At 40.7% G+C, this 26,236-nt stretch overlaps 1 protein-coding gene across 22 annotated transcripts in view; it reads right to left on the bottom strand.

Moving 5' to 3' along the window:
- Window positions 1–26,236, bottom strand: part of SGCD (sarcoglycan delta) — a 543,191-nt gene that overhangs the window by 15,362 nt on the left and 501,593 nt on the right. For 20 of the 22 annotated variants that reach the window (XM_072023537.1, XM_072023529.1, XM_072023522.1 and 17 more), the window contains one exon: window positions 12,097–12,220. In XM_072023537.1, the coding sequence (XP_071879638.1) occupies window positions 12,097–12,220 (124 nt within the window). Of the gene's footprint in view, window positions 1–1,335; window positions 10,427–12,096; window positions 12,221–26,236 lie in introns of those variants that run through there. The other 2 variants (XM_072023539.1, XM_027468559.3) reach the window with 1 other exon arrangement.

Below are 26,236 nucleotides of genomic sequence, written 5' to 3'. Positions count from 1 at the left end.
CCACTTAGCATTTCTAATGTAGGGGCACTGCAAATGCTGCTGCTAAGGCTGAATTTCATAACTCCTCCCTGCATAAATCGCAACACGTGAGGCAGCTGAGGAGGAGTTTGCTGGTGCTGGTGAAGGAGGCAGCCATTGCCTGCTGTGGCAGTGCTGGCTGCATCTCCTGCTGGTGCTGTGCAGTCCCCGGCAGCATGGTGCTGAAATGGGGTTAACTTATGAATCATTTCATTGTCAATTTGCTAGAAACTGCAAACTCAGGCCAAGAATGACACCTGAAGTTCAGCTGAAATATGTTTTTTTTTTTTTCTTTATTTTTAAATATTTTTGTTGTTATTTGTTTGTTTAAAACTGCAAACAGTCCAAAACCCAGAGAGCAAAAGACTGTGTGTGTCCGCCGAACAGACCTGTGTGAACTTATTTGAAGCCTGGTAAACAGTACCTCTCCCAAATGGGTAAACACGTATCCCTGCAGCCTGGACTCTGGCAGTATCTCAGCTGTGATGACTGGGCTCACGCTCTGTGCATTTGGAAGGCACGCACGTCTTTTCAGCCGGACTGAATTCTTGCTATTCGTTCAGCTAATGAGCCTCAATCAATGTTCTCATTTACCGACAAAATCCATGGTGAACAAGTTCATATTTAAAATCCAGCTCCTGCAAAATGCCCTCACAAGTGATTGCCTGGCATGTGCAGAGTCACCCTGACCATCTGATTAGCTAGCCAATTAAAATAGAACTGATGGATCATTAAAGCAACCAGTTGGTCCAAGCTGCTTTTTTTTTTTTTCCAATTTATTTTTATTTATTTATTTTCAGGCAGACTTGAGCTCATGCTCCCCACAGTGTGCGCAGGCAGGGGCTTGTTCCTGGATGTGTGCACCTGGCTCTGGTCCCCCCTAGCTTGTGGAAACCCCAAGGTGCTGCTGGTTTGGAGCACGAGCAGCACCAGTTCCACCAAGAAATGATCCTCGCTGAGAGGTTTGTGGTGCTCAGGCAGGATCTCAGTGCCCACAGCACTGCTTGGCTGAGACACTCCTACTGTACAACAAGGGCAAAGCTCAACCAAACTGTAAATAAGCAAGACGGTAACTCAAGTTTCCCCACCATTTCTTCCTCTACGGCATGTTTTGGTGTGAATATATCCAGTGACTTGATGCTGTGAAACAGATCACTCATATGAAGCAGTCTGGCACATCCTATGGACACACAGATACATGCAGATAATACAGACATATCTTACAAACACATCCTAACCATACCCTACAGACAAATGAGTGTTTGAGGTCTAAATCGTATTTGTCAGGCTCATAAAAACAAAAAAACTCAACATCTCTTTCCTTCTTAACAATCATTATTTTATTAATATATTTTACAAGATTGCAGTTGAAATCATTTAAATACAAATTTTTTTTATACAGAAAGTGTAATAAAGTTAAAATAGTTCCTTGTGTAATTCATAGCATTATTGCAATGCTTACAAAATTTTGCATAGAGTGTGCAAGGATTGATGTTATTTGATACAAAAAAGCTTTATATTTTCCCACACAACCACACACATACATAAATTAAAAAGAAAAAAGCCAAACAAATCTGAATTTCTTAATGAGAACTATGATAAGACTTTAAATTCATTTCGTCCTGTTTACAATATCAAGGTCATTGGTGGTTATCAGAGTAGAGGTCAGACAAGGTATTTTAACCATCACAGATGAAAACTGCCATAGCATATGGGTCATGCCTTTATGCTACTGTTGTAGATGAGTGGGGATTTGCTTCAACTCACACTGAATGTTGTTCTGCTGTTGGGTCTAATTACGCGGAGCATGTGTTGGGTTAATATCAGCAACTCTATCGGCATTCGTGCACAAGGAAACTAATTCGATAAGGGGTGGGCAAAAACTAAAATAAATTAAAATAAAAAATCAAACGGATCTGAGTCAGATCCAGCAGGTCAATCCCTTCCCTGCACCCAGAGTACTGCACAGTGCAGATCCAGATCGAGATCTGGCTCATGGCTCAGGAAAAGCTCTGATCTAGGGAGAAATCCGGGTGTGAGTGCTATCAACCAAGCCCTTCTTTGATAAACACCGGGTGTGATAATTGCTCAGATCTGCTCTTTATGAGGCTTCTGGCGCGCTCTCACTCTGCTGAGCAAGGGCAGGATTTGTTACTCCTAACTTCTGTACTCTCTCTGAAAACCCACAGGAGGGGACAAGAAAGCAAATTCCTCCTGCAGTGTATGCTCTGCGGAAGCCACTCCACGCACAGTGTAGCCCCGACCATGGGAGCAGCAGAGCCTCAGAGCCCTGGCGAGACCTCCTGCTGCACGTACTGCTCATGAAATTACCTGGCTGAGCATGGATCGTGGTGGTTTAGACAGGGTACTCAAACCTTCAGGGGGAAACCCTCAGTATAGATTACCTGTGAGTTATGCGGAGCCCCATCCTGATTTACACCAGCTACAGAGTCAAGAGCCTGTCCTGTGAAAGCTTCTGCACTGCTCCAGCCCAGCCTTGCAAGGCAGGCACCGTTCCTTGCTGCTGTTTCTAGTGCAGAGGACCTGGCAATGGGACGGAGATCAATGAGAAAGGGCAAGGCCAGCCCTCAGCCTCCCCTCCTCACAGGCTGCCCAAGGGCAGGCAGCGTACCAGGGGCATCCCCTGGATGCCTTCAAGGTGATCAAGGCCTTGTTAAAACAGCAACCAATAACCACCACCATAATTTATACCACTTAGACTGCATGGACACATCCATCTGTAAAATCATTAGCATTGCCAAAGTGTTTCATTAGCTGCTACATCAAAAATAGCACTGGTAGTGAGTGCGCAAACCCAGAGGAGGACCCAAATGAAGACAAAATTAGCAGGCTCTTGCTTAGTGGAGCAGCTAACTCCCTGCTCTGCAGGCGGCTATCCTGGGAGAAATCTCGCTGTAGTGTTGGGGGTGGTGGTGTTTGCAGCTAAGTAAGTGTGGGAGAAACTCTAACAGCAACATTTTTTCAACTATAATCCAGCCTTCGGTAAAAATAGAACCACCCACAAATAATTATTCTTCTGCTCTCCAGCGTAAGCCTGCCTCAAGATGTTTCAAGGACTCTGTTATGAGGAAATCTTTAAAAGAACAAAGAAACTACATTGCTTTAGAAAGCGATAACGCATTTAGCTGTAGGCAGGCTTCAGAAAGCTTTATTTCCTATCAGTGGTTAAGCCTTTAGTATGGGGCAAAAATGTAAAAGAACAATGCAATTCTAAATTCTTGCTACATGCAAAGATGCACATGACCTATGCATTGCAATGGGCCTATTCCTGTCATAGTGAAAGTGTTAGAAATAGTGAGACTTTCTATTTGGGATGGACCTGACGAAAGGCTCCAACATGTCCTTTTAATCTTAGGAAAAAAAAAAGAAAAGACATTTTTACTAAGGCTGCAGGTTTTTATCTAAAGCATTGAGAGCAGGAAACAATGTAAATGCAATACTTCTGCACAAATTTTTCTTTCCGACATTTTCTCTTGCAAGCAGAAAGATTTGACCAACTACATATTGCGTCACAGTGGACACATCCTTCCTACTTTTAAGTACTGGTTAAAAGCTAACAAAACTCACCCTGTCCATGGAGATGAGTGGCCCCAAAGGAAATGTGGCTTCATCTGACCAGGCAGCCCACTGCTACTGATTTACCAGTGGCAGAAGATCCCAGCCACCACAGACGTCGAGCTGTAATAAGGTGAGACATTTCCTGGAAGTGACACCAGAGCTGCAGGAATTACACTTGTAGCAAATTAATTTTTAAGGTACTCACATCTCTAGTTTAAAGTGACTTGGATAGGAAATCTCAGTGGTACACTTTGGTTATACTTTCTTGTTCACTTCAGAAAAAAATCCTGCAGCTTTAAAATATCCATGTTTTCCTGCATAAAGAAAGCGTGTCACTTTTCACAAGGGCACAATGCAATTCAAGTGGCAGGACAAGAGAGTTTTAAATGATAAAGCCTCAGGGCTGTATGTGCATAACCATGTGCTTCTCAACCACAGTAGATTTAAAAGCTTTCTAAATACAAGCTATTCACTATAATTTCCATCCAAGCCCCAAGCCATTGTGGTTATTGTGGACGGAAACAACACCCTAGCAATCTTATCCAGCACAGGCTGTAAGTGCTTTCAGTGACAGCAATTCCACTGTGCACTAGGAAAGATCAAACATAATTGCTACCATATTTAGTAAAATGGATGTTATTAATTTAAAGTATAATAGTGTAAACAGACAAAGAAGTTTGCTGGATTACCATGATTAGGGTGATGTCTCTTGCCATTTCTTCCCTCTCCCTCCTACCTGCCTTCTTTAATTTACTCCGCTCCTGCTTGAATAATCTCATCAGCACCACATCAGTGTTTAACCCTGCTCCAATCACAGCCATAAACTTGGCTGCATCAGCGGTGTAAACACCGCAACTGCCATGGAGTATTTACCCAAAAGGCCTACATTTCACCTTAGTGCTACTGCTTCATGCTTGATGCTTGCTGATTTTGGTCTTTGGAGGCATGAGAAGCTGAGATGGCATTTGGGGACCGCAGCCACCTGAACACAGCCCCGTGTGTGTGGCACAACACCGGCTACCAAAACATTACACAGCAATTTCAGAAGGGATGGAAAAGCTTAAAACAGGGAAAACTGAAATGTTACTGTGATTGCATTCCTCAGCAACAACAGCAATGAGAATAAAGAAGCTGCTGTGTTCAGATTTGAAAAACACCAATCTCCTGATTGCCAGAGCTTGACAGGAATGCTCCCTGCGTCTGCTCAGGTGATTTCAGGTGATTTCTGGGTGATGACATTTCCAAATTTAAAATGTCAGCTGTTAAAAAACAAAACAAAGCAAAACAAACAAACAAACAAACAAACAACGCACAAAAAAAAACACACAGAAAAAGAAACACACACACACACAAAAAAAAAACAGCTCCTAACTTTCTTATTTTTACTACATGCACTTTAAAATGAAATCATTAAATCATTACAACACAGTTATTCTTCTTCACCAAGCAGGGTATTAAGAATTCTTAAGATTGAAGATTCAGATGGCTTTACAGGAGCCATCCTTCTCTTGCTCATGTCCTCCCTGAAACAGAGCCCGAGAGCCCCATGCCTGCCTGCCCTTGAGAAATCCACAAAGCCCCCCTGCCAAAACCTACCAGCATCCCTCACTGGCTGATGCTCAAGTGCAGGAAAGTGCACAGCCAGTAATATTTCCTCAGTTTATTTATACTTTTAGCCTGGGAGCATGTCTTTTTTTTTTTTTTTTTTGGCTATTTCTGCATGTTTCAATTTTCAGGTAACCTTACCCTCTGTATACATTTAAAGAACTTCACTTTATTTCCTTTCCTCCCTGTTAAGGAAATTAAAGTTTTCCTGCCACTGTATTCTCTCAAATGCAGCTATGCAATAAACCTGTATTTCTCCTGGCCAGTTCCAAAAAGCACCATTAAAGTTAATGCATTTCAGGCATGAGGGCAACCAGAGAAGGGATTAATTTCTGTAAGTCTTTGGTCTTTGTCTCACTGTCTTTTGCAATGTGAAACTTAAAGCCATAAGAGCAAATAGAAAGAAAATTGTATGTGAGCATGTGAATATATATATGTGCATGCATGCATGTATTTTATGACAACAAAAGTTAATTTCCTTTAAAATCGTATCTCACTGCAAACCAGGTGTGATGCAAACTGACTGGACATCTTCAGAAGTTCCATAGGAATTGCTCCTTAGTCTTGAAACAATTTCTAGGGAGGGTTTTCTTGACATCATTTTGCTGTACCACATATTGCAGATGGTATTTTTAGGCTTATGCCTTAAACTTCTTTGCTTGTGCATTACAATATTTATAATTGAGGGGAAAAAACAAAAACAAAAACAAAAAACCTAACTCTTAAAATACAGATGTTTGACAAGACATGACTGAGAGAAACAAATAAAAATCACTCCTGCACATGCTTAGTTTTCTAAAAATGTATACCTAGGAGAGGTCTTATACCTATTTAAGTAGTTACTGGCTTTCCCGTTTCAAGGACTTCCTTTAGTGTTAACATTTCTTTTTACTCTAAAGCTGCCCATTTCACTGACTACTGGGTAAGATTCTTCATACAAGAGTAAAAACAAAACAAAACAACAAAATAAGACAACAAAAGAAACAAACCCAAATACATGGAGAATGGATACAGTTGTACAATTGGTATTAGGATCTCTTTTTTTTTTCTAATGGCAAAGTCTTTTTGCTTTAACCCTCCCCACATCTACAAAGAAGGGTCATACATGACATATGGCTCAGGTACTGGAATACAAGTAAGCACTGACAGCCATTTTCCCGACTGTGTACTGCAGTGTAGCATTTAAAGCAAATTTAACAAGGTCCCAAAGCCCTGTAAAATCAAGAACTACAACACACAAAAGCATTTATCATTAACTGGTTGCCTAAGGTATGTTGACGTTGGTATCACAGTCCCTTGATCAGCATTTCAATGTTTTTAATGCACATAGCTGCAATGCAGGATTGCACACAGTGCAGAGTCAGAGGTCAGCTCCACAGCCACCGAAATAGCTGGCAGTGTCTCCACCGGCATCAGTGCCGCAAATTTTCACCCATCAAGCTCCTGCTGTAGCTCAGGCTGTGAAGTCATTGGGGTCTCTTCCACTGAGCTTGGTATAAACAAATTCACCATCCACCCCAGCCTTGCCTTAGTGTTGAGAGGTAAAACTAAACTCTGATTTGAGATAAATGACATCTCCCCTAATAGCAAATGCTCAATTGAACAAAATTGCAGGCCCAATTCATAAAGAAATACACAAGCCATTGTTGTTTTTTTTGGCATTTATCAATGGCAGGTAGAGCATATGTACAAAATGCCAGGCAGGGAGGTTGCAACATGGATGAACTCAAGGAAAACCAACCCATAAAGTAAAGCAAATGTGAGTGGACTCCAGGCAAGGCAGGAGGAACAGGGAGACTCATGCATCTGCCTCTTGGAACAGGTGAGGTGGCCACTCCACCATTGCCCCCAGCCAACAAACTATGAAACATGAGATAGCTGGATGTGTTTGCATGCCGCCTCTTAAATAAAGTGCCTTTTTTTTTCCCCTGGGATCTCAGACCTGCAGTCCTGTTTGCTCTGGCTTGCCACTCACTGAACAACAGGGGATGAGTCATGAGGCCAGGGCAAGAATGGGCATCATCATCCAAACCGTGGTCTTAACACTCAAGTGGGGCTTAGATGGTTTTCTAGTCTCCATATAGGTTCGATCTCTTTAGCAACACAGCATATCATGTTATGCTTTTTAAGATGGGAACATGATTGTAAAATATATCTAAGTAACCAGAACTCCTTTACACAGGCGTAATTAAAGTCATGTCCAAGAAGATTTCTGCAGATAATGGTACTTTGTAGTGATGGCACGGATGTCTAAGGCTGTTCCCTAACAGCTCCCCCATAGATATTCATACCAAAATAAATGGCTGAATGTCCTCAGGCAGTTTCATAGTGTTCCTAATACGAGAAGGTGATAACCTCGTCCAAGAGCTCAGCTGAGAAGACCAACCACTCAGAACAAAATTGCTGGGAAAGCAGTGCTCAGCACAGCAGCTAAATGGTGTGTGGGGATGAGGACTGAGCCAGCAGACTCCTGGGAGCAGAGCATGGAGATCAGAAGGCAGCATCCCTGGTGGATCAGTCCTTGTGTTCAGCCCCATGTTTCTCACTAGCACTGACACCCCAATGGAAGGGAAAGTTAATGCAACTCGTTTTCTGTACAGGATACTCTTCCTGCAGCAGCTGTCTTCACAACCACTCAAGTGCTTGTGCATGCAGGATTTGTTTATGAATTGGGCCATGCTTGCTATAAGGTTTATGATCAGTATTAAATGAAACAGGGAAAAAATTCCACAGTAAATGTAGGACTATGAATGGGACTTCTGTTGTGGTCCCAGAGGTAACGTACACAGTATTTTGCTGTATATAATATGTTAAAAATAAAATAAAATAAAAAATCAGTATCATTCTTGGTGCCCCTACAGTCTAAATGCATTTAATTAACATCTAAGTTGCACAACCGGATCCCAAGACACCCTCCTGTCCCTCCCCCCAGATGAACTAGTTTTAGTAACAAGATAAATATGATGTGCTTCTCCTTGCTGAGTGCATTGACTTAAGGCATAGGCACAATTCCCCTCTTTGAACAGAGATGGTATAGTCCTGTGTCCCAATACAATTGTTATCCTGGGTGACCCTTTGCATTCGAACATTGACTCAAGACATAATAATTACAGGAATCATTCATTAACAAATAGTTTGAATTCATTCGTTGATCTGAAAGCATCACTGAAATAAATGTAAATCACTCAATACTCTTTCAGGAATAAATTTTATGGGAATGTTGCTTTGTTAGGCAACAACGTCTAACCCAAAGTTCATAGAAATCTTCCAATTGAATCCAGCCAATTTTGGATTAGGCCAGAATAGATCATTTAAGAAAAATAAATAAATAAATCAAACCCTGGTACTCTCCAGACCATACAAAAATGTGTGGAAATATGTAAAAAAAAAAAAAAAAAAGAAAGAAAAAAAAAAGGAAAGGGCTAAGTTACTTCTAAAAATTATTTTCAGCTACATTTTATCTTGAAAATTTCTTGAGGAATACCAGCTTTGCTTAGATATGACTAGGGATGGGCACAGATCTGTCATATTTGCATACAAGGTAATATTTTCAATAGCATCTCAGTGACTTAGAAACCTTACGGTCCTTGTGAGATTTACTGTGAATTGAGCACCTTTGTGATAATTAGTTCATTGTTTTTCAAGGATTTTTGCATGCAAAATGGATGCAGTTATGGGTCAGAATTCAAAAATCTGGGCTCTTCTCAGTAATTTTCAAAATTTCAACAAGGGAAAATATGTTACTGGATCAGATGCATGTTTTATCCAGTAAGGAAAAATGAACCCATGAAGAGATTCAACCACAGAGTTTTTTGAACTCAAATTCCAGATGAACCACCATCCAAAGCCTTTGCTTTCCAGTAATCTGAATTTGTCACCGTCTTTATAGATTCTTGAAAAAAATAATAATCTGTTACATTGTCAGCATCTCTGATATTTGCAATCTCTGCAAAATTTATGTGATCTTGGACTGCATATCCTGAATAGAAGGATGACAAAAATTCTGGTATAGCATTCATATTATACATCCAATTTGTAGGAACTTCTATGTTTCTATGGAGAGAGTAGGCAATTTTCTCTGTTTCTGTAGGTATTGGTAGGTAATGTCCAAATCTTAAATCTTACCTTCACAAGGTACATTAGGTCTTTTCAAATTTGAAGGTGGTAATAGAGAGCACGAAGGGTGATCCAGTACACCTGTTAACTAAAGAGGTTCAAGGCTTTTCTATTTTAGTCCAACCTTCACTTTTTTTTTTTTTTTCCTCTTTTTTTCCCTTCAAGAACTAAATACAAGGCTAGTTCTGTTAGCACAGAGATGACTTTAGGTTAAGGTTAGAGCTGATGAGTCACACCTGAATAGCACAAGGCATCCACTGCAGGTGAAGGCAAGAATCGAATCTTTTCATCAAACGCTCACTCCAGCAAGAAGATCAGGACTTTCCTACTGGCCAGGTAGGATCCATCTCTCCCAACAGGGAGTCATGCTTCAGGTGAAAATTAAAGAGTGTAGTTTAACCACAGGTATCTTGGATCACTCTAGGCAACCAGCACAGCACATGTGGCCATTTTGTTTTTCTCATGCCACTGATTTAATGGTGCAAAAATAATCAGAGACGCTACTCTCCCCTTTGTATGTTGGTGGGTCTACATTTGATTCCAGGGTCTTGACCAGCCAGCAATCCCATTGCTCTTAGAAGATGATCAAAAACAAGGGGTGATCATTAGACTATGTAATTACAAAAGGGTCCAGGGGAGCATCAAGTCCAATTCAGTAGATCGTACCAGTAAATTTTGGTGGGGGAAACAGAAATGCTACAGAAATGTAACAGGGTCACCCTGGGATTCCTTGTACTGAAACATCATTTTACACAGAGGATATATATAATTTTATATATATATTTTATATATATATATTCACACACACGCGCGCGCACACAAAAAAAGTCTTTGATAGGCTTTCTGTGTTCTAGTAAAAATAGTTGGCAGCTGCAATCTGCGAGACCAGAATTAGCTTTTGTGCTGCCTGCAATGCCCCACTGCAAATTGTCTCTCAAAGGCAGACGCTTGTATTTATCTGGCAGGTCGAGCTAGAGCCTGCCTGAGACAGAAATAACCTCCCATTGGGACACACACAGAGCTCGTAGATTTTTTGCCTGGACCCTGCAGAAGAGGAAGATCCTTGAGGCAAGTTAGGTAGTTTGATTTTTGCAGAATTCAATGTTATCTGAAGTCGGAGAAGGAGAGAGAGAGAAAAAAGAGAGAGAATTAGTGAAATCTCTGTTACTGCTGTTAATTTAGATCTTGTGTTTAAGGAAGCATCCTTTGGACAACTGGGCTGCTACAGAAACTTGGCAGGCAAATGTGTGAAGCTGGGGAAAGTCTGATATAAATCTGGGTGAGTGTATTACCTGCCTTTACTGTGAGCCTCCTAAGACCTCATTTTTTTTTTTTTTTCTGTTAATCTACCCACTGTGTTTTCATAGCTTTGGCATGTCCGTGCCTGGGTTAACCCTTGCAGCACCCAGCAACATGCCTCATTGCCTGGGGAAGAATGTACAGTTCAGCTCCACACAATAACCCCTCTCCTCTGCTGGGACTTCTGGCACTGTGATCCCCTTTCCTTACAGGCTCACGGCTCTGACTTTTACATATATTTTATGTAAACATATATGTACACTTATGTATATTAAAAAATATTTAAATTCCATAACAGACCCAAATTTCTCTTTACAAAACAGCACATAAAAGTGAACATGTGGCAGCTCTCAGACTGCAGGGAAGTGTTGTAATATTACTGAGAAGGGCAGCGTCAGATAACCTGCAGTCCAGAATATTACAGGGCGATTGACAGTATTTGCTCTTATCTTGCAATTACAGAAAAAATTGCCACTTCTGTTTTAGTATCCAACCATCTAATCGCCTGAAAGAGACAGGTCAATATATGCATTTTAAAGGCAAATTAGTGTTGAAAACATAAAGAGAACTGCTTTCAGTCATGAAATGCCTTGGATTTCAATTGTAGTATATTAGGTAGGGGTTTTTGTTTGTTTTGCTTTGTGTTTTGTTGTTTTGTTTTAAAACCCTGATCAGGCTTCAGAATATATTAAAATGCCAACATTTAGAAATGACAGGAATTGCAGTAAGAATCCCAACCTGTGAATCACACCGAAGATAGGAAAACATCAGGCCATATTGGAGCTCTGCTGGTGGCAGGTTTGTGTTTTATGGGAAGCCTCCTGCCAAGGCTCTCCTTGTGTTCCCCATCATCCCCACCTTTCAGTGTCTTCCACAATTGTGGCGGGATGAAGGAATGAGAACTGGTGTGCACACATATTCGTGAGACACCAGAAGAGGCTTAATTCAAGACCTATTTTACTTTTGTTCTGTTATCAGTTTTAGATATTCTCTCTTTCCCTTTAGAAGCTTCCCAGTGTAACAACCTCTGTCTCCTAATATTCCCTTTCTTTCCAAAATGAAAACATCAGCTACAAAAGCTTGTCAGATCAATACAGGTGAATTAAGCTCTTCTTATAGAAAAATGTATGATAAAAGATTTAATTATGTTGGCCAAGTAAATCTTGTTTTAAAGTGACAAGGAAACAAAGAATTTAGGAGCACTGTGTACTTTACAGCTGCATAAATTTGCTTGAACAACAGATGCTATTATCCAAGCACTTTAAAAATAATGAATCAGCCTTCTCCATAGAGTGAGCCTTGTTTGCATATGATATGTTCAATCACTCCTAGCACAGCCTAAGCTAGGAAGGCTGCTTCACCAGTGCTTTTAAATGACTGTTCCAAATGGAGCTGCTAAGTGAATCTTATAAATTTTATAAAACTGCAGATCTGGGGCTTGGTTTGCTTTTGCCATAAGGTTTGACACTCTTCGCTTACCTCTCCATCTTTGGATTCCAGCTTGAGCTCTGTCCTGCACGTGGCTTTCAAGCTGCCGGCCTCAGCGTTGATCTCAATGCCTTTCGGAGCCTCCATCACCAACGCGCGTGTAGGTGATTCCAGTCTGCAACAGAAAAGGGAGTTACAGAGCCTGCTGGGTTCAATGTGCGTGCTTAACCTCAGGCTTGAACAGCCTGGCTGCCCATTGCAAGGCAGCTTAGGACCTACTGAAGTTCAGATCCATGCCTGGTTTAGTCAGTGGAAAGCAATCATATTGAAGAAATCATGGTAAAATACATCACAAATTCAATCTGCTAACAATTCACATCAACTTTCCTACGCCAAAAATTCTGGAATGAGATGCAGGGTGCAATAAAGCTTCCCCTGTGATCAGCTCCCTCATACACAAGCTCACATTTGTAACTAATGAATACTAATGGGGGATATTAGCAAAGCAGTGTAGCTACACAGAGAGTGCAAGCACTTTTCCTCCTGAAACCACTGCTTAAACAGGAAAAAAATCATTCTCATGACTCCCTATAATGTGAAGTATAGGAAAGTTTAATGACATAAGAAAACTGATGAAAAAGATGCAGACGCCCCCAAATTCTTTGACCTCAGTCCTACGCTAACATCACAGTGCTCACAGCCAGCACCCTCTGCAGTGCTTTGACCCCTCCTAACTGTGGATATGCCAGAGATATCTGACAACCCTATTACAGCACTGGCTAAACACAGCCAAACCTTTCAGTTCAGGCAATTGAGGTTAATGCTTTAAGATCCAGAAGTGCAAGGTTCAGTCTTTCTTGCTAATCATTCCTTCATAGCTCTTGTATTCTACTTGTCTCTTCTCTTCTTTATAAAACAGTCTCTTATTACTTTCTGTATTGAAAATAATAAAAACATTCCACCCTCTCCAGGAATGTCCTCCTAGTTGACTTTATCACGATTTATTTACTGTGCCATCAGAAAATCCAGACTATGGTCTCACCAGCTGAAGTGAGCAGGAAGACTTGAACAGAAAAGCCTCTGCTCGGAGTGCTTTGGTCAGGCAGCAGAGATCAAGGTGACAAAGGAAAATTCAAGGGCAGAATCCAACACCCAGCTTTCTTGGGCATCTTTTAGGATTTGCTTGCATTACTGCAGCAGCACTTCAGCTGTTTCTCTGCTCTTCATATATAATCATTTGTGCCAGTAAGTGTATTCTTAAATGGACTCCTGCTGGTACTGAGACAACATTATGGGAGACAGGGAATTCGGCTGTATTTATTGCAGCCAACAGTTCAATAAAGCAGAGGCACGGTTTCCTCTGTGTGGCACTTTCCAAGTTATGACTTTCCCTCTTGTTGGTGTCTTCATATTGCTGGGTTTCAAACACCTTCCCTTAAGACCCCAAACTGATCCGTAATTTCCTGGCTGACTCAACTAAATCTAAATTTCAGAGGAGTGAGGGATATATAGCCCAAGGAGCAAGCACTGTCTCGTGGTTAGCAGCCTCTGCACAACTATTCTGAGATGCTTTTTGTTTGCTCTCCACAGGGGAGTTACATCCTACATAAACCTTCTTCTGATCCCTCTGCTGGTATCACCCCTTGGCTGTTTCCTGTATGAGGAGCCTAAGGTTAAAACTGCTGGTATTTTATTTATTTATTTTATTTTATTTTATTTTATTTTATTTTATTTTATTTTATTTTATTTTATTTTATTTTATTTTATTTTATTTTATTTTATTTTATTTTATTTTATTATTTTGTTTTGGTTTTGTTTTTCCTGATTGAATTGCAGATTGCATAGAGGAAAAAAAAAGCCTGCAAGCCTGCAAAGAATGACTGACATGACGTAGTGCTACCTGAGATGTGATTCCCTCTGACCTCCCAATTGCAATAGCTGCCTTTCCAGAATCTGCAGAATTTCTTTATGGCAAAAATAGTCATAGCACACAGCCTTAGGGCTCCGGCACATGCTCTCTGGTGGCTTTCATTACAATGGCCTAACACGCTGTCTGCTCCACATTTTCACTGGAAATTTCTACCCCAGGATACAGTGTGCTCTTATCCTTGGTAGCACAGCCCACAAGCTGGTGTCTACTCTGAAAACTAAGAACCCTCTGCTTGCACTGAGCCCCCAGGATCGAGGTGTCATGGCTGGGATGCAGGTATACATTCCCTCCTGCTGCCTCTGCTCCAGAGGCAGGATCCTCCAGAGGAGAAGCAGATGTCTGGGGCCAGTAATGTCTTAAGTCACTGTAGCCAAATTCACCAGAGGATGTGTCCAAACCCCGAGACAGCTGAGCTAATCCGAGGATAAAATAATTCCCAGGAACCATAGCCAGACAACTCTTCAGCTCTCCAGCATCCTAGTGGCTCTTCAATTTCTTTGATGTCTTGGCTGTCTCAACATATTTGTTCATCTGTTAATCTTGTAGCTTCTCTGCCCACTGAGAAATAAATCTTGTAAGTGCAAAACAGCACTCAGACACCACAGTGCAAATGCAGTCATCTGCAGCAGCAGCACTCGAGTCCCTGCCCTTTGCGGGAGCAGCCTCCGACTCCCCCACCGGTGCTCTGCTGGAGCGTGTGAGGAGCTGGGAAATAGGAGAATAATTTCCCATGATGGGGGGATCGAGAGGGGACCTTCTTCTTCCATACCTTCCAGTCCTTGTAACCTCAAAATGAGTTAAATTTGTGCTTTGAACAAGCTAACAAGCGCCTGGGAGTTTATTAGATAACATCACCCCAAAGTTTTAATCTCTTTTCATGTCTAACAAAGAGAGTGAGTTGTTCTCCCTCCTCCACCCAACAGAACCCTACAGGCAGGATAATCTTAAAAAACAGTGATGAAAACCCATGCAATTTTAGACACATCCTAGTCCCTACACAGCTCTTTACACCCTGGAGACACGTGTTCCTCTCAAGCATCTCCTGATAGTCCCTGGTGTGACGTGGGACAAGCATTCAACACCCTGCAGCCCCATATGTGTTTTTAAAGTTAGCTGAGCTGAGCCCCCCACTCTTATCATCCTAAATCACTAGATCAGACAGCTGCAATCTTGCTGGCATGCTGAATTAACCAAAATCCATCTTTTTAATATAAAAAATAACATTTTGAAGCCCAGAGGTTTTTTTTTTTTTCCTTTTTTCTTTTTTTGTTTTGTTTTGGTTTTAAGAACCTTAAAACTATGGAAATGAATGCAAGTACTTGAACAGCAAAGTGCAGTTCTTCCAGTGCTGAGAACCTTGTGCTTGCAGCCTGAGTGGTTTTGTACTTATGCTGTGGGCTTGGAGCCTGACTCTTCTCTCTCACAGCGGTGTAACTCCATTTGCTTGCAAAGGACTTTTGTCCCAATTTATGCTCCTGTAAGCAAGGACAGAAAGGTCTTAATAAAGCTTTCTTTGTCATTAGAGGGGCATATGATTGCAACGGATTTAATTTGATTATTTTCTGATTTCTTGAATGAATCCCTGAGACAGCTGTCTTTAAACCAGGAGCTGAAAAATCTATGCAAAGCCAGAGAAAACATTTGAAGAGTTTATGCTCTAGGGGGTTTGAGGAATGTTTACCGAATACTTTCATTTAAAGCAAGTGTTTAAGAGACACTCTGCTTTTAAACCTAATTCTGTCTTCCAGAGCAGAACCAATTTGGAGACTAATAATGAAAGAAAATGATTTAGCAATGAACAGATAATTTGTTCAAAATCAACATTTGTTTTTCAGTATGATACTCTGGAGCTTTCAGTAGGATTCACATCCGGCGAGGTGTAAGCCTGTACTTACAGCAGTAGGCTGGAAAGGTGGCTGCATGAATATAGATTGTTTCATTATTTGCTCCTGCTCTTGAATTTTCCATCCCAGCAATTGGCACATAAGCCCTTTTTATTGACCATGGGTGGTGCTTATTTTTTGCTCCAGTGTCTTGAAGACCAGCCTCTGACCTCTCTGCCAGAGCTGTGCAAGGAGGGTAAGTTCACTGCTATCCACAGAGTTACACTGATTTCCAAACATGACAAATTCAGAACTTAGATAAACTGCTTCCTCCCCCTGCCATAAAGGCGTTCCCATCTTCCCTACCCACCAACCTCCTGGTAGGTGGATGAAGAATCTTCTGTCTGGGTGATAACCCACATCAGGGGAACCTTTCTTATGGGTCCCAGGGTTTCATGCAAGTCAAAAATTTTAAAAGGAAAGTAAAAGTAAAAAAGGAAAGTAAAAGACACAAGTAATAGGATTTTCAAAGCTATCAAAAAGCCCACGATCCACGATCTTATTACACCAGGCATCAGGTACTTTTGAAAATCCCATTGAGCATCTAAATGCCATAACAAATCTGACCCTTAATCTCACTTTTTAGTTCTGCAACAGAGGTAATAGCACTTCCCAACTCCACGGGGAGAATGAAAAGAAAAATATATTAGTGGTTGTGAAGCGGTTACATACTGTAATAACTGAGGCCAGGTAAGTACCATAGCCAAAGATAGATGGCTGGCAGATGGGTAACTGATCTTTCCAAAGCTGCAGTATTAAGCTCTTGCCTTCATCAAAAATATCGTTCCTCCCACTGAGCACACTTGGCCCGCATAGCAATGTGCAGGATGATGTATGCAGGGGAAGCCTTCCTCCAGCTCACCATGCTTAATGGACAGTGCTAAATGTGCCTCTTAAGCCCTCTTACTCAAACCTATCGCCAAAGCAGCTCTGATTGTAAAGAGAGGTTGATGGCTTGTGTGCATCTGGTAATGAACCCCTCTCTGGCTATCGCTGGAAGTTCTGCGGTCCTGACAGTCAGCAGGAGAGCAAAATTTTTGGTTTTGTTTGTTTTGAAAACTTCAGCAATAATTTAAAGGAGGTCAGCATATGAGCTTGTATTGCGGTTCCAGTGAAATTCACTCTCCTGGAAAGATCATTACTTGCCCAGATTTCTAGGTTTCATTTCCTTCATCATAAACAGCCACATTAATCACTCCAGCAGCATGGATTATATTTCCTTCTTGTCCCTCTCCTTTCCTCACTCCCCTCCAGAACAATCCATCGCTTGCCTTACGATTATGAATGACCTTTGGAATATGGGGAGAAGAGAGGATATTACGGATGTGAGTGCAGTAACACTAGCAGCTAGGGGCTGCTCTTGTGCTTCCAATAAAATGGGTATCACTTCCTTAAAAAAAAAAAAAAGTTTAATGTAAATAGTTCAGGGGGAAAATACTCATTCGGGTCCAGCATTGATACAAACAGGGCTTGTAATTCACTGGTAAAATACAAGCAATGGCCTCAAGCTTCAGAAGTTCTTGTCCCCAGCAGGGGATTTTTTTTGCATTAGCCACAAACTTGCTTGCAGTGTGGAAATGGAAAGAGAAGTTTGCTCTCAGGAGGTGAGGAGCATATGATGCAGCAGTGTGGTAACATGAGCTAATTTAATTTTGCTTAGAAACCTCTGGACTGAGAATAGAGCATGTATTACTGCAGCTGTAGCCCATTATTTCTAATGACTCTAATTATTTCTTATGGTATCCATCTGACCAGCTATAAGATTTCACATTGAGCATAAAATTAGCCAATGTTACCACTGTGTCTGCTTACATCTCATACAATTGGTAAATTATGCTAGCAAGTAAATGTAGAGCTCCATCAATTTGCTGGTAATGAAGCAGTATCTCAGGCTGAAATTTGTTTTCAGTTTTAACTCCCATGTTTCAATAAAATCAATGGGATCACCTATTCCCTGTGACTTATACTTCTGACTCCATTATTTGTGTTATCTTACACATATCTATTTATAGAAGAAAACACAATAATTTTCTCCCCATTAATTGGAAGGTAATTAGCTTTAACTGATTTGAAAAGAAACCATGCTAAATTTAAATTTCCAAAATGCTTTTAAACTTTTTTTTTTTTTTTCATTGCCTTAACTCTGGTTTGTAGTGCAACAGAAAATGTTTGCGAGAAGAAATACGGGGCCGGATCTGCATCTCACCTGGTCAAAACCTAAACTGAAGTTCAAGCAGTCTTCTAATCTTACATGGAGCAAAAGGCTCTGCCATGAGCAATTCACTTCTTGCCCAGGCTTCCTTTCTCCTGGAAGAGACTGCTATTTCATGAGAACAAAATGAGCTAAAATATGGTAATGACACCAAGCTTAAGATAAAATAGGAAAAGAGAAAAAAAAGAAAAAAGAAAAAAAAAAAAAGGAGCTGGCCTTGATACATCAGAACGAAATGTTAAAATAAAAAGAAGAAAATGCACAATCTCTCTCTCTCTCATTCCTAACCAAGATACCAAAATTTTGACAAAATATGTTGTCGCATATGCCATAGTACAAAAGCAGTAAGTACTCTGAGAGCTTACAGAAGTATCATCACTAATAATAAAATATGTATCCCTGTTATTTATTCCCTAGCATTGACATAAATCTTGTTTTCAATTACACTTTAATGAAGCACACCAATTACTGTTTGAATGGGGACATCTGATTATAGTCTCAATCAACAGAAATAAATCTTGCTTATGAAAGGTTTCCAGGGTATTTTCTTTAGGAACATTAATTACAGAAGTAAACAATGATATATTATTATCATGGCACCCAATTGTAAATCCTGGCTATAGCTGTAAATACTTCTTAGTTTGACAGCAGGCATCACAATACAGTTTCCAATGTTTATGCTGCAAATCTGTTAAGTGACAATTCCAGAGCAGCCATATTCTAAAATAGATTTTTATGGCCTGATTTTTAGCCCATCTAATTCCTAACATGATCTGGGGGACAATGAATGAGAATTCTTTCAGCTATCATCCACAAACCATGGTTAATTCCTAAGGAAAATCCAATTAAACCTGTCAGAGACCTGACAGGAGCAGAGGTCTAATGATGCTTTATTGGAAATTACACTTTTCTAATTGAGCCAGAGATAACTCTGGTTCAAATGGCAAGGGGTGCAACAACTTGCTGCTCTGCATTTGGACAACACAGACACTAAAGAGGTTTTGTACAATGCTGAGTGAGGAGAAAGGAAAAGAAATTGAGAAAATAATGTGAATTGCCCTTGTGCTTAAAATTTATGCTGCAAAGATTGTGTTTAGTGAACTTTTCCTAAACAGAGTCCATGCTGAAATAATACCCTTCTGACAATATAACGGAAATACTTTAAACTCTTTCAGAGCTTACGATTCTGGGAGGAAGGCTAATTGAGTAATATGAGCAGCTTGAAACCATTACAAAGATGCTCAGCTAATATTGAAAGATTTGAGTGGGTCTAGAGAAACGAGAAACCAAAGGAGTCTGGAGGTACAGTACAGCTCACAGGAGCACACTGCTGGCAGCACTAAGTGGGAGAGAAGCAGCTTTCATTTCCCTCTGAAAAAATGTCATCCCTCAGCAAAAGGAAAAATGTGAGCATGACATTCTTCCAAGAACACTGCAAGTCCCCTGTTGTAGTCTTCCAGGACACTTTGCATACTTATAATATAGCTGCAGCTTATTCAGAGCACTAAAAAGCAGTAAAACCAGAAAAAACATGGATGAATCAAAATACAATTGTAAAATCTTTGTGACTGCCTACTGTGCAGCACTGGAATTGCTGGAGGAGATGAAGGAGATGTAATTACGCAAAGTTGTCCTAAATGTTGGTGTTTCTTTTTAAAGTAATCTCTGAAATGGTATACAAGAAGCCAAATATAATATTTAGTGGACAAAAAGAGAGATCAATCAGAAGATATCAAATTAGTCTAGGGAGAAAAAAATCGTGTAATACTATTGAGATCTAGTTTCATTATGAACTAGCAATGGGGAAGTGGTGAAGGTTAGAAAGTGTCAAAGAAAGAAGTATGAGATTAATGTTTAACAAAGTAGAGGAATGACTGAGAAAATTAAAATCATCTGGATAATTAAAAAATTCTGTTGCTTATAAATCAAGGAAGGAAATTATCATAGAAATTGGGAGACAGTACAAAATGATGTGCAGTAAATACAGATGTGGTTGAAGACGATGATGTGTTTAAGTGGGCAGGAAAGGGGATGAGGGATGCAAAATGAATTGTTCCTATTCTAAGTGTAGAGACGACTGCAACAACACTCTCCTCACCTGGTGGGTTGTGAGCAGATTGGTCTTGCTCCGAATCCCTACTGTGCCTGACAGACCTGAGCAGAGAGCAGTCTACAGGGTTACCTCCATCCTGCCGTGCTCAATCTTTCAGCCTTAATTGATAAGCTCGAACACCCAGAGCCGTTACAGGGCCAAGTGGTGGGAAACCCACGCAGGCAGGGCTGGCTGTGGTCAGAAGCAGCAGCAGCAGGGCCAGGGGCCGCATCCTGAGCAGGCACAGCCCGGTGGGTGCCGATGCTGGAGGCACAGTGCCAATTTTCACTCCTTGGCAGAGGTGTTATCAGCTAGGAGCACGGGGGTGACTGATAAACCCATGGCTGTTGTAGGTGGGACTGCGAAGATTCAGCCTGTAGAACATAGCCCTTTATATTAATGTGATTCAGCCATAGGAGATGCTATGAAATACAGAAGCAAAAAGTCTCCTCTGGCTGGAGGAAAAGCAAGGGACAGATGTCCCCACTTCTGGCACAGTCAGAAGTGGGACAGTAAATGACATTATCACCAAGCAGTTGAGTAAGAGCTGGGAACTAAACCATTGCACTCTTACTGATGCCCATGGCTGGAACTTAAGAGGCTGTTGTTGCTTTTATTACAAAAATCTCACCACCAAATGTCTCCTGGCACAAGGTTACATGGCCTGGGTCAAAACTGGTCAAGTAATGGTTTCAGGCTGGAAATTCCTTCATGGGGGTTTGTGTTAACTGGGCAGTGCCATATCCACTGCCCACAGCTTCTCCGTGCTCTCAGCATGGCCAAGGGACAGCCTCAGGAGTCAGACGTGCCCCAGCTACTCCATAAACCACCTTCTTCGGCATGTCTGCTATACCTTGTTATGTAACTTACTGCAATAAAATAAAACAAATTGAAACAAAATAAAATCCTCCTCCTGTCGGGTGCATTAATGAGCACACTCATTTCACACATGGACAAAATTAATTACTTTTTATGTTACCATAATTGCCTAAACCACAAATGCATTTTTCAGAAACAAAGGTTGGGCTGGTGTAAGTTTCTAATTACAGGTTGAAAGCTTCTAATTAAACGACATAAATTGGAAGAAACCTTTTCAGCCAGAATTACAGAAGAGGCTGCTAAGATTGGGTATTATCTTGATGTACTGTCACCCAGCCAGGGAGAAGATAAAGAAATAGAAACAGAGCATGGCAGCTCTTCAGCTGTGCCACTGGCACCGCTTAGTATCGAATATCATCAAACTGCTGCCATCAGGAACATGGAGCAGACGAGCACATCGCAAAGATGATTTGGGGAGCCACTAAGTTTCATACTAACCCTGAGACACCTGAGTGGGGACAGGGATAGCTGTGTTGTAGCCTGGAGGTAACAGCTGAGGCTTAAATGGACTTTTTCCATTTCCAAAGGACAGAAGGACATTGATTTAAATAATAAGCCACACAATAAGCCACCCTATTTTTCAGGCTAGGGCATTTCAAAGAGCTCTAATGATTCCAAGAATGAAAGGCTGGCAAAATGCAGCATGACTTGGGCAGTTAGAGAGCAGGGTGCATGGAGGCATGCTGGCTCCAGGACACCCCCATCACTCTGCAAGATTATAGTAAATTGGATCTGGTCTATGTGAACGGGCACAAGTGGTATATTAGCTCTTGGAGCACGCAATGAAGTTTATGTTAGCTTCTGCATGGCTGCAGGAGGACAACTGCTACCTAAATTGGTGTATAATTAGAAAATCCAATGGAAAGATGGTACTTGAGTCAGATAAAACTTGCTAGATTGACCCATTAAGTATTTATTAACCTAGGTATACTTTGGGGTGACTTTAATGTGCAGTACAGGCAGCCATTGACCACTGAATCAATTTGGGCTAACTCTCTGCTCCTTCCAAGGATTGCTCTTCTGTCCTACTTCAGAAGAAGACTGAACGATGCAAATTTTTTATATTTTTTAAAATCTTTTTTTATTTTTTTTTTTCCTGGGTGTTAAATAACCCTACTAAGCATGCTGTCACTGACAGAGAAAAATCACTCTTGTGATAACCCAAGTACTCAAGTGATAGGATTACTGGCAGGGGTGCAGTGCTATGCAAATATCATAGTCATTATCACCAGCAGTTTGCATGCAGTCTTCTACATTGGGACTGTTTTATGTAAAGAAGAAAGGTTGATCCAGATTTCCATTTTAAAATTCTTTTTGTAGTCTATCTACCATGGGATTTTTACCTGCCATTTGGTCAGACATAAAGGAAAAGGGTCAGGTAGATTAAAATCTTACGTGGTCAGTGCACAGGTACAGCCTATGGCACTTTCTGCAGTGCTGATTTATTTTTTTTCACTTCCTTGATGATTTATTCTATTCCTTCTGAAAAGATTGGACTTAATAGTAAATTACTTACAATAAGAAATACAGAGATACCACAACCAGAAAGGATTTGAAATGGTAGAATATAAAACCTGCTGGAAAAGAGGTGTGTCTGCATGCATCATATACTTGGTGGCGATATCCTTTGGAAACACGTACAGACTGCCGTAAGTGGATTTGAAGAGCTTATTTAGCATGACAAATTGGCTACAACCTGGTGGCTATTTCTGAAAACCCATTTATAGACCTTCAGACACTGATACTCCTGTGGCATATTCATTCATTGTACAGTCAATTTATAATGATTCCACCAAATTAAATCTTTATTAACAATCTTATTGACTCTGGTTTTGACTTTTTGTCCCCTCTTTTAATTAACTGCAGTAATGAGACAAGCAACATCCAATATAACAACTGACCAAACATTTTGTTTTAAACCTGCAGTTTATTTCAAGCAACTTCACAAAAAATGAAGGCTGAATTGCTATTTGCTAAATGTCAATTTTCACACTCTGCTGAACCTTTTCTGAAGCATGTCAACCACAAATCTGTAGTCATTTTTTCCCCTCTGATCAGAGCTATATAGAGCATGTAACAGATTTTCAGTTACTTTTCATTTTTATGCTGAAAAAGTACCATTTGCTGTCCCCAGTGTACCTCACAAAATGGTAAATATGCATAATTTGTAAATCTAAAGGGATGCATATGCCAAAGCTGTGGCCTCTTTCACAGTCACTATTTACACCAGCAATACAATTTGATGTCTGCATGCATAAGGAGACAGGAATGACCCAAACTCCTCAAATACAACCCACTGGTATACAAGACTATGGCTCCATCCAGTTTTGTGTACTGGGCTCCTGCTCAGAACTAGGGAGGTGTTTCACCCTCCACCAGCCCCAACAGATGGTTTGTTGACAGACTTCCTCTGTGAATAGAGGCGCTCCTCGTGTTTGCAGCTGAAATTCTCTGCCCCTGCCCTGCTGCCTGGCAGACCCAAAGCAGCAGCATTTAATCACAAGCATTCACACCCTTCCTAGTACAGGCAACTAGACCATCCATAGATATAGAAGACTTGGCTAAATGGAAAAGAAATACCTTTTACTGGCCCAATACCACTGTTGACCACTAAACTTCACCTAACTCTACCATACTTATTGCTGTTTGCTAGTTGCGATAGCAAAGTGGAATCACAAAACATGCTAAGTCAGGATACCACTGCTTGATAAGGATTTAACCACTATCCCTGGTATGATTTCTATGATGTAACAGCCTCAAAATTAGTTGCTCATTCCTCTATCAAAACTAGCTGACCTGAAACTTGTCTTTGATAAAGATAGCTAATTTTTCATAAGTGACCATGGACCTAAGATTCCTCTACATCCCTCTTTACATTATAGCACTGCTTCATAGCCTGTTTTGATAATAAGGGAAATTTTCCTGTGAAGACTGTCCAACAGAGAATATGAATACATGAAAAATGAACACAATGTCTCTGGGGGAATGTCAAGAAAAAGCCAAGGAATGGACAAGATTGCTGAGGAGAGATTGAGAAAGGAGAAACACACTTGTGCGTTCTTACTTCTAAGCCACGCACTGGCACTGTTGTCATTTGGGCACTGGAGAGTTTGGCAAGGCAATGGGAAAGACAGGTAATATTCAAATAAGTTATTTTCCAAGCTCTTTGATAGCCTAGAATGAAAATCTTACAGCCATTTGAGATTTCCAGCTGATTTCTTGCTTTCAAATATGCAAAGGAAAAATAGGTTGGGAAATGGTGCAGAGAAGAAAATAAAGGGATTGTGTGGGTGGGTGGAGGGAGGAATGAAGCACAGAGAGAAAGAGATCAAGCAATAAAAAAAAGCCAACTTTCTGTAAAAGAAAGTACAGAGATGTCTCCAAAGGGACTACTTTAATTCTGAGAATAGGATGTTTTGCAAATTCAAGGCATCAATTTATCTTTAGCTATAAATGAAACTGTTTTCTGTTTATCTTTCGCAAATAATCACTGCCGAGTAAAACACACGTTTTAAGGTACGGTTTGGCAGTCTTTCAAGAGAGATATGCTAGATGGTATTTGTAACTACGAGACAGGCTGAACCTGGTGGTGGCATTTCACCATGGGAGATCACCACAAAGGCAGGGATGTAGGGAAGCAACACTCCTGTCCTGCTCCATGTGGAACTGGAAACTACAAAGCAACACTGCTTCACAGGTGCTCTTGGCTGTTTATGGCAGCACCCATGCTGTAGATTGCTGATCTTTGTTTTAAGGTATAGAAATCTGTTCTCCATCTCCTTGGGTCAACACAGCAAAATGAGAAAATGGTCAACATTTTTTGACTTCCATGAGGTTCCTTCACTCCTTCTTTGGGCAAGTCTGCATTTTTGCTGTAGTAACCTTCCTTGTATGACTTCCTTCTTTCTTTTCTTTCTTTTTCTTTCTTTCTTTCTTTCTTTCTTTCTTTCTTTCTTTCTTTCTTTCTTTCTTTCTTTCTTTCTTTCTTTCTTTCTTTCTTTCTTTCTTTCTTTCTTTCTTTCTTTCTTTCTTTCTTTTCTTTCTTTCTTTCCTTTTTTTTTCTTTTTTTTTTTCTTTTTTTTTATTTTTTTTTTTTCCAGATAACAAAGAGACAATTACAGCTGCTAACGGAGCAGGTCAAGCAGAGGTGAAATTAAATGGATTAAAAAAAAATGAACCAATGTCAGAAAAGCCTCAGTACCCCTCAGTGGCATAATCACTTCCTTGAACAGGTTTTTAGGTGGGAATTTCATTTCCTTCTACTCTATTTTTTGTTTTTAAAAAGAGAGGCAGGCAGGGAGGAGGACTGGCTTTCCGATTGAAGCACTGGAATTCAATTTCCAGCCCCATGATGAACTGCCTTTGTGACCACAGGTGGGCACGTTTGGTGCTCCCTGGGTTTATTGCAGTGTAGCAGCAGTGGGGATGGCTCAGCACAGCCCAGAAGCAGCAATATACCCTTCTCAACACAGCAAAGTGATACAGGCAACTCTTCACTGCTGATTGCTCCTAGTACCCAAGCCAACTCATTAAAAAACTTTCTCCTAGAATATTGCCACCTCCACTGCAGAGCATGGCCCTAAACCACTGCCTCCACATGGAACTTCACCAGATGGTTTCATGTACTGGGAATGCCCCCAGGTAGACAGAGGTAACCCCACTGACTTCCTAAGTACTGCCTTCAAAAGAAGTCAGTAGAGTTACCTTGGAAACATAACATTGGATAGCAAATTGGATTCCAGACCTTTAATTCTTCCTTTGCCAGGGAAAAAAAAAGAAAAAAAAAAAAGAAATATGCAAGAGAAAAAAAATAATCATGGTTATTATACTGCTTCAAAAACAACAATCAAAGCTGTAAGGTAGGGTTTCTGGTGGTTGTTTTTTTTTTTTTTTTTTTTTTTACAGATTTTTTTTTTTTCTAAGTTGCCTGCACTCTCATGGTACCTCTCAGTGGTCACATTAATACTATGTACTCATTGTCTCCTTGGTAGGCAGAAGGAGGGAAAATAAACCATGCAAGAGCTTAAAATCTGTTTGGGTTCCTCAAGTGCACGTGGAATCTGGACAATCTTCTGTGGGTGGCCACCACTCTGCTGAAGCTTTCCTGCTGAAATTACTACCACAGTCTCCATTCGCATCAGTTGCCAAATATAGGCAATGCCAAGCCATCACTGAGGGCAGAAGCCAAGGTATCT

This window comes from Anas platyrhynchos, chromosome 14 (assembly GCF_047663525.1).
Source record: "Anas platyrhynchos isolate ZD024472 breed Pekin duck chromosome 14, IASCAAS_PekinDuck_T2T, whole genome shotgun sequence".
Lineage (NCBI taxonomy): Eukaryota > Metazoa > Chordata > Aves > Anseriformes > Anatidae > Anas > Anas platyrhynchos.
The sequence above is the reverse complement of the archived record's forward strand: the minus strand, read 5'-3'. Positions and strand labels throughout refer to the sequence as shown.